Source organism: Melopsittacus undulatus, chromosome 4 (genome assembly GCF_012275295.1).
Source record: "Melopsittacus undulatus isolate bMelUnd1 chromosome 4, bMelUnd1.mat.Z, whole genome shotgun sequence".
NCBI classification, from domain to species: Eukaryota; Metazoa; Chordata; class Aves; order Psittaciformes; family Psittaculidae; genus Melopsittacus; species Melopsittacus undulatus.
The window spans coordinates 106,208,120-106,220,788 of NC_047530.1; the positions used below are offsets into that span (position 1 = coordinate 106,208,120).

Here is a 12,669-nt window from a genome sequence, read left to right on the forward strand (position 1 = left end):
GCTTGAACCTGCCAGAACAGGGGAGATTGAGCTGAGCTCTTAGGCAGAAGCTGTTCCCTGTGAGGGTGCTGAGGCGCTGGCACAGGGTGCCCAGAGAAGCTGTGGCTGCCCCATCCCTGGCAGTGTTCAAGGCCAGGTTGGACACAGGGGCTTGGAGCAAGCTGCCCTAGTGGAAGGTGTCCCTGCCCATGGCAGGGGTTGGAACTTCAAGGTCCCTTCCAACCCAAACCAGGCTGTGATTCTATGGTTGTGTATCTGCGGCCGTTCCTCAGGGCTATGTACATCTTCTGGCCGTGACTTCGGGAAGCAGTTTCCCTCAGAAGCTCTCTTTTCGGCTCACACTCCCCATGAGCACTGTCAGCACCCTCTCTTCGGGGGCGCTCAGAAATGGCGGCGGGCGCTGAGGGGACGCGCGGCGGGCGGGGCGAGGCGGGGCCTGCGGAGGGCGGAAGGCGGCGGGGCCGGGGTGGGAAGATGGCAGAGCCGGAGCCGCAGCTGCTGCTGGCCGTGGGGCTGATCGGTGAGGGCCCGCCCGGCCCGGGGACGCGTTGGGGCATGGGGGGGTGCCGGGACGGCCGGACCGGGGCCAGGGGTTGGCGGGGGTGCTGGTTAGTAGTGGGCCCCCGAGCAGGGCCTGTCCCGGCCGGGCGCTGTCAGCCTGAGGTTGTGCCAAGGGGTGGGGGCTCTGTCTGTTACAGAGCTAAACCGTGCACAACTCGGGCAAAGTGCCCTAAATTCACGGCTTCTGGGGTTTCTGTGTGAAATCAGAAATAGGAAAAGGGGGAGAAATCATTAATCATGGTCTGGGTGCTTGCTGGTCAATACTTTGCTCATAGGAATGCCTGTTCACAGTCCTGGTGCTTACTTGACCTCGTCAAGCAGGTCAAGAGGGGTTCTTTATTAACACTTCAAACTCGTGGCACAAGTGCTGCTCTGCAGTTTAAACCACGGTGGCAGAACTGGATATCTAGGGTCAGGGTAAAGTGGAATTTTAATCTAATTCCAGGAAACAAACCTGATTAACCCATCGATTTACTTCCTTGCTGCTGTTTGGCATTCTCACAGTGAACATCTTTCCACCATAGAAAAAGACACCAACGGAGATGCTTTGTGGGTTTGGTGTTATCCGTCCGTAACAGCTGAACTGAGGAGTCTGTTGCTGCGAAAGTGCTGCCTTACAGATGAAAACAAATTGCTTCATACCTTTGTATTTGGGCAATATAAAAGGTCGTGGTTCTACATCACAACTGTGGAAGTTCAAGATTCTCCAGCCTTGAAAAAGGTAGGACTTGGCCCGCTGGTTTTTCAGTAGGGTGCAGGGAAGGCTTCTGCGGAGCTTCCTCTGGCAGTTTAAACAGTGTTTCCTGTCGTATGCTATGGGGAAGGGAAGGTATTTGAGGTTTTGTGTGCTCACAAATGCAGCTTTTACCCAGCTAACTAGTCCACACGTTTCAGTTTTCACTCAGTCATATCCTGGATAGAATTGCAGAAGGATCGAGATACTCATTACCCACTATAGATTCTTTGCATAAAAATGATAATGATATTTTATGCTATTGCTTCTAATTACTTTGTGTTTCAAGTTCAACATTTACATTTGGTTGGGGTTTTTTTTCAGAAAAAAACCCAAACAAAAAAAAAATCTACAAAAGGTCTTTCATAGTGTCCAAAAATCTTGTTTGTATAGGACTTGATGGGGTTTTTTATTCAAAAGGTTGAGTTACATAGTTACTGTCTTTGCCACTGCATTGATAACTGGAAGACTACAAATATGCTTTTATCTTCTATATTTCCCAGTTATGAAGATCATTAAATTCTGTTAAGCTTATTCAATGGTCATAGTTCATGCTATATTGTTTAGTAGGAGGTTAATGTGTTAATTTTGCCTGCCCGCAGCAGAACATTGCTTGCCTTTCTCCTATGAACCTTAAAGATGTAAAAATGTTAATAACATAATTTTTCCGAGTGTTGTCTCCATCAGTGGGAGATGCTATTTGAGTTAGACACGTGAGCCTGATCATTGTGTGTGCACTTTTAGCCTGACATTGTCCCTGTCCACAATCAGTGGATTAAGGAAGTTCAAGAGTATTTCTGTTCGTGGACCTGCAATCCGTGATTTCTTTTTTCCAGTCTCTTTCTAAGTGTGTTGATGCTGTCTTCCCCCATAACCTCATTTGGCAACAAATTTGGGAAGTTTCCTACTTGCTGTGGGGAAGAGAAATGTCTCTCTTCAAAATAATCTTATGAGATTAAAGGAAAGCAACTCTTAGTAGATTAAGCAAAAGACAGTATGTGCTAGAGCTGACTCAGTGGAAATGAGTCACATCAGAAATCCCTTAACCAGGCCTTTTCTGCAATTAGTGACTTGGATCTGCTGCTACTGCTCACTTTTGGGTTTTAATTGAAACACCCTGGTGGAGCACTGTAAAAAGCTGAATAATGTGAAAAAGACTGTTCATGTGGGGTCATTAAATAAGCTCTGTTTTTCTGTGTGTGTCTGTGTGTGTGTTTTACCCAGGTGACCCACTTCTCCATTGTGCTTATGGCCAAAGACTTCAACCCAGAGAAATATGCAGCCTTCACTAGGATACTGTGTAGGTCTGTATAAAAGCTGTTGCGGGATACTGCTGTGTGCATGTTGAGGTCTTACTAAAGCAAAAGATTTCATTGCATTGTGTTGGGTTTGCATTTGGTCTAACAATCTGCTGGAAACTCAGTCCCATTCTATAAATCATTGATCTGAGCTTGAGTTCATGCAGTATATATTGGGTGAATGTCAGATGCCCAGTAGGCTTTAATGTGTCTTCTGCAGCCACACACCACTACCCACCTACTAGTTTTCTCTGAGAACATACTTCTACAAAGTATAAACATTTGGGAAGAGGTCACTGTGTAGTCAATGGTCACCATGTGTATGGTGGGCAGCTTACATCCCTTCACAACATCTTTACTAAAGATACTTCTTGTAGCTCCTGTGACCTCCACTGCACCTGGGGACACTTTTGCTTTTTCTGTAGGAATATGAGAGCTCTCTGTGTCTCGAGGTCTGTGGTTTGTGTCTTTCTTCTTCTTCCAACCAGACTTCTGTCTTCTTCCCTTGTCTTCTTTTCTCTCTTTTCTCCATGTCCCCATTCTCATGATCTTTTCTCTGCATCTTTCTTTGCTTTTCATTCAGCTCCCAAGCTAGTTGGGTCCTGGATCTTGATACTAAGAGTGTTCCCTGAGATACTGCAATCAGTTAGATGCAGTTGTAAGGTTAATGTATGTATTTGGTATGTTGTCAGGCTTACAAGTTCTGTAGGGTAATGAAAAACTGAGGTTGTTGGTTTTCACATGAAATACTTACATTCATTGTGGATCACATTAATGCTAATTTATCAGCTAATACTTCTTTCCAAACCTAGGATGGGATCCTCTAAACATAACTGAGTTTCAAATGTGACACCACTTTGTGTTAAAGCTCGTAAGTGAAATACATAGTTGAGAGCTTCAGTGCTGCTCCTGAAGTACCTTAACATGTAAAATAGGTCATGTTGTCTCTCTGCTGTCAGTAAGACAGCTAAAAGCACATGGGGCTTGTTGGTGTGTGGTTGTTTTGTGTTTTATTTTATTTCAAATTGGTATCAGGGACATGTTTATATTTTTCTTTGGTCATTTAACAAAGAGTACAGAAGAATGTCTAATGATAAAAATGGGTAAAGAATATAAAACTTACCTGGTGACATGGGGTGCATGTAATAATAGGGGTTATTGTAGCAGCTGCTTTTTCATAAAGCAGGTACCTTCTAAGTCTGCAAAGAATCCTGGACACCTGCTTACTCCTTTGTCCTATTTCTGTGTTGGTAAATTGTTGGTCCTTTAATCAAATAGAAGCTCAAATGAAAATACAGGAAAGTTTTTTTATCCTAAAACACAGACATGGTTTTGGGTGCATGTTGTAAGACTTCTAGCTTAGTATTTAAAATCTCAACAGGTGTCCAGAATGAGAATTCTTGGCAATAACATTGCTATTTATGATACTGTGGTTTGATTTTTGTGTTCATATATCTGCTGGTACTGATTGCACTCGGAACACTAGACTCTTCTTTTCACACAGAATCTACCTGAAGCACGGAAGTCCAGTTAAGATGATGGAGAGTTACATTGCAGTCCTTACAAAGGGCATCTGCCAAAGTGAAGAAAATGGATCTTTCCTCAGCAAGGATTTTGATGCTCGGAAGGCTTACCTTGCTGGTTCCATCAAAGGTTATTTAATACCCAGAGTCTCTCTTCTGATTTCTTTTGTACAATATAAAATACACTCAATTTTTCATGTGCATTTCAAGTAAATAATGTCAACAGTATTATCTTTGCTGTTGTCATCAAGCTTCTTCAAAAAAACAAATGATGATATCTGCATGTGTATCTTCTATAAAGTATTTTTCCCTCTTTTCTAGATATAGTATCTCAGTTTGGAATGGAGACAGTTATCTTGTATACAGCACTGATGTTAAAGAAGAGAATTGTAGTGTACCATCCTAGAATAGAAGCTATTCAGGAGTTTACCAGGTACTTTATCAATCCCTACCCACCCTCAAAAGTCCAAAGTATTTGAACCTTCTTTGAGAGAAATGCCCATATTTTGAGGAGAAAAGCTTTCTTAAACCTGTTTATTGGAATCCTGATACATTCCTCTTAAGGATTTAGTCATGTTTTTGTCAGCTCAGAGAAGTTTAACTGTAGAATGAGCAATAAGCTCTGCTTGCACTGATAGTAGGAATCTCTTTAATTCATGTATCTGCCAAATGAGACCTAACCAGACTAGTTCTTCCTTATGCATTTAATACTATGAAACTATAATTTATACAAGTGTGTCAAGTGTCAACCGGCTTTCCCCAGGACTTTGCCTGCGTTAGTGTGGCATCGGCAAGACTGGTCAATTCTTCATTCATATGTACATCTAAATGAGGAGGAAGTGGAAGCCTTAAAAGCCTGCACAGGTAGGGAGAATATATTCATTAAAAAATAGAACTTAATTCAGTTTCTATTTCTGCAAGTTCTTGCACCAGAGCTCTTTGGGTGGGGAAATACAGTTATTTTGCTGTTAATGCTATTGTTCCAAGTTAAACAACATAATTTTCTTTAGACAAGACAAATGGACTAAGCAGGTATGTTAGAAGATGAGTAGTTAATCTGGTGTTTCTTGTTGGATCCACATCAGTCTACTCCTAATCACAGGTGCAAAGCAGCTTTGAGACTTTTCTGATGTTGAGATCAGAGGGATTGAATGTCTCACTGCTGTACAGAAGCAGCTCACTTTAGATAAGGTACTTTTCTACCCAACTTCTACCCAGAGCCAGTAACTGAATGTTAGGATTTTTCCTCTTTCCCCCCCCCTCCCCAGTTTCTAATTCTTAAGTTCTGTATTTTCACTGTGACTGCTGCGAGTGAAGTGCCTGGCTCCTGCTCACAGGCAGACTTGACCATCTCTGTAGGAGTTTGATCTGTGTGACACAATGCTATGTGTGCATAGTGCTTAACATATAATCCAGGAAGAGGCCTTTGGTGTATGCAATGATTAGCATGACACATAATGTGGCAATTAAGAGGCTTCTTTACAGAGAGTAATGAGCAAGAAGACTACTCCTCTTCAGTATTTCTGCTGCATTACCAACAGTGCTTGTTTCAGCTCTCAGAACATCTTCCACAGAGAAAAGCTGCTCTAAGTTTGCTCCCCTGGCATGCTATAAATAAGAAGATCTGCTGGGTTTATTCCTCTGTTCCAGTCTAATACTGACTTAGTGACAAGGAGCTCCAGAATTCAGATTCTTTTAATAAGAGGAACTTTAGTGACTTTTTCATTTGCAAATGAATAATTTTAGTAGCAGGATAGAGAGAGAATTTAAAATGTCAAATCAATAACCTTTTTATACTGCAATTAGTGTTAGTTCAAGGCAATTTTAGAAGCTGATTTTTAAGCTTCTGCTGGACATGCTTGTTATATGATTGATAATGTGAAGAGAGCAACCTCCTGGGTCCAATATGTATCATGTCAAATATTCTAACAGACATTAGGACTGTGGTTTTCTGCAGTGTTTTGCTTTTGTCTGTGAAGATCCTAATCTTGTCAAAATTCTGCTCCCTAGGTTACATTGCTGGATTCACAGATTCTGAAGTGAACAGTAGACCAGACCTCTATGATGTGTATGTGAATTTGGCAGATAGTGAGATCACCGTTTCCCCCCTAGTCAAAGGTTGGTTGCTTTTTGTGGTTTGGATTTAGAGGCCTTTTATAGCAGAGCTGATAGTAATTGCTCAGCCTCACTGCAGGTCAAGGATTCTTGATTGTTCTTCCATCCAGGTTCTGAAAAGTCAATATGCAAGCTTCTGTCTTTCAGTTTTATTGACATCCTGGAAGACTGGTGAAAGACTTGGGTTTAAACTTGAACAGGGGAAGTTCAGGTTAGATACAAGGGAGAAGTTCTTTACTGTGTGAGGGTGGTGAGGTGCTGGAACAGGTTGCCCAAAGAGGTGGTAAATGCTCCATCCCTGGCAGTGTTCAAGGCCAGGTTGGATGGAGTCTTGGGTGCCATGGTTTAGTGTGAGGCATCCCTGCTCATGGCAGGGGTTGGACCTGGATGGTCTTAAGGTTCTTTCCACCCCAAACTAGTCTGTGATTCTATGAACTGTACAGTTGAGATTTCAAAACATCCATGTCAGACAGTTACATGGAGGAGACTTTCAGCTGAAAGCAGAGACATCACGTGAGTCTTTAGAATTGCAGTGTATTAAATACTTGGAGACTGGGGATGATGTGAAAGCAAAGCTTCTATGTTGCTTGTCATCTTGCTGGTCCTCATCACCTGCTTAAGGCCATGTTAGATGTAGACAGATTACCTGTGCTGGCATGGCTGTTGGTACAACAGATTACTGCCTTTATTGATGAATTTCAAACATCAATCATGAAGAGGACTCCTTATTTTGGCTTGTTATTCATACACATTTCTAGATACCACAGAAACGGTGATTTTGTGTGAATGTGTGTTTTGTTGTTTTCCTTACCCAGAGGCAATGACAATGGGAAAACTTCACAAAGAAATCGGACAACTAATTGTTCAGTCCGCAGAAGACCCAGAGAAGTCAGACAGCCAAGTCATTAAGGTTAATATTGCAATTTAAAATCAAGTTAAATTCCTGTTATTGCTAAATCTTCATGGAAGGGGGGGAGAGGAGGCAGATTGTCCCTGAGAATTAATATCTCCTACCCTCTGCCTTTGAACAAATGAGCATTTTTATTCTTCATACAAGTTTTTAAGGATGATTTGTTTTATATTACCTCTTTGGTAACCACATTGCTGAAGAAACTTCAGATATTGTATTGATTCAAATACTTCAGTAAAATTAGTTTCCCAGGTTTATTCTACAAAGCATGTCTTTTGCTTAGACTTTGTCAATAGCATTATCAATACCTTTGAAAGAATCCTACTGTGATACAGCTTCTCAGCTGTAAGGCCTGATTTTTATGATGTATCCAGTATCTTAATAGATTATTAGACATTCACAACTGAGCAGCTTAATCAAAAGAGCTCAGTTAGGCCAGTGAGAGGAGCCTGTGGAGAGACAGCCTGTGGAGAGGCTGTGCTCCATTTATTCAGCACACACAGAGCTGTTGCAATTTTGCCTTAAAATAAATGGGATCTTTATTTAAAATTCACTCTTTATTTATCAATGTTTTACTTTTCATCTGTATTGATTTTATTGGGTTTTTAGGTTTTTTAATAAGTGTATGTTAAAACATTAGAATTCATAACACCATTGCTTGGTTTTCTGTTTTTCAAGGAGATTTCCCTGAAGACAAAAGAAATCCTGGCTACTTTAGCCTCTCTTACTGAAGCTTCTGATGGCAATGAAAAACCAACCCTGAACTCTGAGGCTCTGAAACAAAAGCGATTTCCACCAGCTACAGAAAACTTCCTTTTTCATTTAGCAGCTGCTGAACAAATGCTCAAAATCTGATTTTTGATGCACTTCAGTCTGATGGACCAATTCCAAAATACCGTCTTTGCCATACAGCTAGGTATCCCTGATATTTTATATGGAAAAATTAAAGGTGTAAGAGTGAAGTCGTATTTACCATGATAATGCAGAATATTGGAGCTTGACTGGGAACATATGGAGGCATATTTGGGAACATTGCTGTTATTATCTTTCCCAAGTATAATTTTGTATATATGGCTCCTGTATTTCATATCAGAACATGAGTGTATATACAGGTGACAAGGGCCTGTGTGTCCAGGCTGTGCCAGACATGATTATAGTGGCTGTTTGTCCTGCAGGTTTCAGATGTCAGACAGCTCTGACTTGTCTTCCTGGGGTCTGGAACACAGGCTGCGGGTGTAAATCCAGCACAGTTTGGATGTGCTGGTCTCTGCACAGGGATACACTGAACGTGCAGTTGGGCTGAGTGTTCATTCTGGGCTTCCAGGTATGTGAGCCTGTCAGATTCTGCTCTTGCTCTGGACTGCCTCATACCTGGAAATCCCAAATAAATGGATGAGTTCTCTTCTTTCTACTTGAACGTGTCTAGATGTAAAAAAGGATGCCTGGGAAAATCTGATCTGGTCACCTTAGTATATAAAGGAAGAGGTATTTTAAAGCTCAGGTGGGAGTTGAGCACCTCTTTTGAGCTCTTGCCTTAAGAGTTTTTCCCCCCTTTCACTCCCTCCCATGCCTCTAATGGAGGGAGAAGAGAACAGGATGACTGTATGTAACATGGGGCTTCCTTGGGGGAGGGGTCATAGACAAGCACAGCTTTACAGCTGAAGTCATGTAAGAAACTGGTGTTCCCAGCTGAGAAGATAACTGGCCACTCATCTCTGATCCATTTGACAGAAAACCAGATGAGTTAAAGCCTAATGGACTAGTGATGTTCAAATGGTCGGGTACCACAAGTAGAACATCAGCCTCTTAAACTGCTTGAGCTGTAACACAGGTACTATCTGATGGTGCTCTGTGTAGATTAAATCTAGATGGAAACTTTTGAAGTAACAGTGAAAACTGGAAGATAGTTTAGAAGGAATTAAAATTTGCCTACTTGTTTGGTTGCATAGCCATAACTCAAGAGGTTTTTATTGTTCTTTCATTGAGCAGCCTGAAACTAACTGTTTTGTAATCTTCTGAGAAGAACTTAGAGCCTTTGTAGGGAAATACTGAGCCAAACAATCTGTATTCCTTCAGAAATGGCCACAACAAATGAGTCAGTTCTGCAGTAGCACTTTGGTTTAAGAACCCTTTTCCTGGCCTTTGTACAGCTAGCATGTGGTTTTACATAGAGATTTTTATACTTAGGATTAAAACTTTAGTAATCAATATTTATATTGTTAAGTAGTTGGATGTTTGCTATTCTGAAACTGGTAGAGCTCCTCACTAACCGTGTGCAACTGGTTTGAAAACAGGGGTGTCTTTTGCTCTGTGTGATACGTGAAGAAAATCTGTTTTGGAATGTGATTAAGGAACATGGCATCTATATAGAAAATGGTGTTGTTGCAATCAGTAAATGAAAGTGCTGCAGAATAACCCCCTATTTTCAGGGGTCTAAAATCCTACGTTAAACACTCCCTCTACAGTTTAAATCCTGAACACAGAAGCACGTGCCTTTTTTCTTTAACTTGTGAGAAGAATTCTGCAGTCACCTTTGGTTACCTGGATGTGCTCTGCAGCTTTTCTTCCTCCATTTGCTCATTAATGCTTTTTCTTAATGGTTTCTCCAATATTGCTGCTTCTGGTTTGAGACTTTTACAACAGTTGGAAGAGCAGAACTGCAAACTGATGCTGAAAATTCCATTCAGGGCCTATTTGGAAGTTGTTCACCAAGAAAAAGCGGAGAAAAAGCACTTTCAGTCTTACCACCACCTTGTAACTGTGGAGAAGTTCAATTTCTTCTTAACAGAAAGCCTTCAGGTGTATCATTAAGGTAGTTTGGCTGTTAACAGACAACCACAAAAAGCAGAGAAGCCCAGTTACAGACTAAATGTTGAATGCCTGGTTTGCTTTCTGGTTTGGAAACGTTCCAGTTGAAAATCTCTGGTTTATGGTAGATCTGTTGTGTGTGAAACCAATGAAGTATTTTGCACTTAAGGAACTGGATTTGGAGCATGTTCATGCCTATTAAAAGAGCCCTGAATAATCTATCCTTTAATTTATGTAAATTTATTCTTAGATAGCTGTGAGCACTGAGTCACAGGCCTCAGCTCTTAGTTTGGCAACACTGGGGTCAAGCTACAGCTTGGTGTTAAGGAGGTTGGGAATGGACTACTACATGTTCAACCAGTTTTGTCATCTGTGCTAATTTCATCAGCCCTTTGAAAAATGTATCACCCTCCCCCTCAGGTTCAGTGCTTCCAGAGGGTTTTCCCAGTGTTCTGTGGGTTTTTTTAATGACTTTTGACACTGTTTCCTCTCAGAAAGTTTTAGAATAGGAAATTCTGAAGGGTCAGGACAGGGAAGGATTTCTGCTTATTTCTCACTTCCCTTTCCCCAGGATGTGTACAAGCAGACTGTGTGTGCAGTTGCTGGTTTTGCAGTCAGATGACACAGATGACATCCTTTCTTCTTCCTCCTTGAAGCAAAGACTGTGTAAAATGAGGTTTCCATTCATACCTTCATGTTCTACTGCCTTTCTGTTCCTGATAAATACAAAATAGTGAATGATGGCTTCTGTTGACCTGCTATGAGACATGCCTCCAGAAGGGGTGTACAATAATTGAAAGCCTTGAATTCAAGTGAAAATTGTAGCACTGCTCCTTAGCTGAGGCAAAAGGTGCTCCCTGAGCACTGCCTCACTCTCTGGCCCCATGAACCAGCTCTTGTGCTAGCTGGAGTACAACTTCACTATGTTTGCAGACATTGGAAGGTAGATGGTGAGCAAGGCAAACGCTTGCCATGGGGAGCAGCATAAACAGTCATAGAACTACTGAAAGCTGGTTCTGCTTTCAGCCTCTGCCTGCTGCCAGAAGGGCTAATGAGGATTTATCACTAGTGTGTTGTGAGGTGATGTTTGAAGCAGCATCATTGCTAGATAAAAACCAAGTGTAAAGCTCTGTGTGGGAAGTCCACAGCTGTCTCATACTGCTTTACACCTCTCCCTTGGCAGCAGCTGGACTTAGAGGGATCTTTGGTCAGGTGAGGTCATTCCTTGTAGCTGCCAAATGATGCAAGACTCCAAGGAGACTCCAAAGCCTGGGCAACAGCTGCTTCCCTAGCCATGTGCAGCATGTAGCACGTTGTTTCCTGTCCCATGGGGAAGGAGCTGCAGTGCAGGACTCCCTCCCTGCCTCTCTCCCTCCTTCCTTCCTCCACCCCTACAGCCCGCAGGGAAGAACAGCATAGCTGTGTTAGGGGCTTGGGGCTAACACAGCTCCAGCTGGGGAAATGCTTTGATCTGGTTATTTCCTACCATGGGAGTAGCTGATCTTATATGAAAGCTTCATTAAAGAGACATGGAAGCCTCATGCCATATTCCTCAATTTCAAGATGACAAGCTGAGGAGGTAGGGAAGTGTTAGCACACTGTGCTGTTCTGAGACTTGTTTTCCTTGAAGCTGAAATTGTCTACTGTAGTTTACCACACCTTAAACTGGTTCCACCACTAGTGCACTGTCACTTAACACAGCTGTGGTGCTAAAGGCAGGAGACAGCCCTGCCTCGGGCATGCATGCTGTTAACCTGTTCCATGTTACAAAGGGAAGGTTTTCCTGTAGGTGCTGACTCTCAAGTCCTTCAAACAGGATGCTCTGCTGCTTGTCCCAGTCTTGTTCTCCTCACTGTATTACCAGTAAATCTGGACAGTTCTCCTCTTAGTCTCACAATGGTTCTATTTCAGGACTGAGGGTGTCAGGGCCTTTTTAGCAATGTATTTTCTCTGCCCTGATTTGGGGAGCAGTTGAATCACCCAGGCTGCCAATTTAAGTGGCAGGTACCTGCCCTCCTCTTCTGGAAAACTCTGGTTAGGGCAATAGAGAGAAGGGGAAAGCAAAGAGGGATTTAATAACCCAGAGGGAGCTGTGATTAATGTGGCAGATTTCAACTGGGGTGTTCAGTACGAAGCCAGCAGAGTTTGCTAATGGGCAGCTGTAATAACAGCCACTGTTACCAGCCCTGCTCCATCAGCCTTACAGAGCTGTAATGACATCAATTTGCTTAAAACATCCAAGTCTGGTGCCAGAGAATTTATGGCTTGTCTGGTTGCCAGGACAACTTAATGTTATGGATGTGTTATCTCCAGCTTTTCTCTAATGTTGGGTTTTGGGTTGTTTGTTTTCCTTGCTCCCACTATGGCTCATGTAACTGATATTTACTTCAGCTATTCTTAAATCATGATTAAAAAGGAGTGGGAGAGGGTCAGGTCTTTGTTGCACTGCTATTTAATGTCTGCTGAGAGTGGAATGAGACCCAGGTGAGGTTCTTCTGGTATGTTATTGGAATAGAACTAATAGACAAATGAGGGTTTGGAGAATTTAACTATAGGATGTTAATGGTGCCACTGTTACTAAAGACTTGGAGGGAGACAAACACTTCATTGAGAGCAGCAGGTTGAAACTGTAACCCTGCTCCAGCTAACCCCCAGCTATCCACGGAAAAACAGCAGGGCAAGCCTCCTCCTTCCTAGTGTCCTTCTAGCCAGGAGAGCAGA

General features: G+C 42.3%; 1 protein-coding gene across 1 annotated transcript; it reads left to right on the forward strand.

Moving 5' to 3' along the window:
• Nucleotides 1–449: 449 nt before the first annotated feature.
• DENND10 (DENN domain containing 10) lies at nucleotides 450–10,175 on the forward strand. The gene is made up of 9 exons (XM_034062407.1): nucleotides 450–520; nucleotides 1,086–1,282; nucleotides 2,519–2,598; nucleotides 4,097–4,245; nucleotides 4,437–4,548; nucleotides 4,879–4,979; nucleotides 6,126–6,233; nucleotides 7,046–7,140; nucleotides 7,819–10,175. Exons 1-9 carry the CDS (start codon nucleotides 475–477, stop codon nucleotides 7,993–7,995), a joined length of 1,065 nt encoding a protein of 354 aa, XP_033918298.1. The 5' UTR covers nucleotides 450–474; the 3' UTR covers nucleotides 7,996–10,175.
• Nucleotides 10,176–12,669: the final 2,494 nt, after the last annotated feature.

Excerpts from the sequence above, each read along its gene's own strand:
- DENND10 (XM_034062407.1), top strand. The coding sequence starts at position 475 with ATGGCAGAGCCGGAGCCGCAGCTGCTGCTGGCCGTGGGGCTGATCG. Across the intron at positions 4,549-4,878 it reads GCTATTCAGGAGTTTACCAG|GACTTTGCCTGCGTTAGTGT; the intron begins GTACTTTATCAA and ends GGCTTTCCCCAG. Across the intron at positions 7,141-7,818 it reads CAGACAGCCAAGTCATTAAG|GAGATTTCCCTGAAGACAAA; the intron begins GTTAATATTGCA and ends CTGTTTTTCAAG.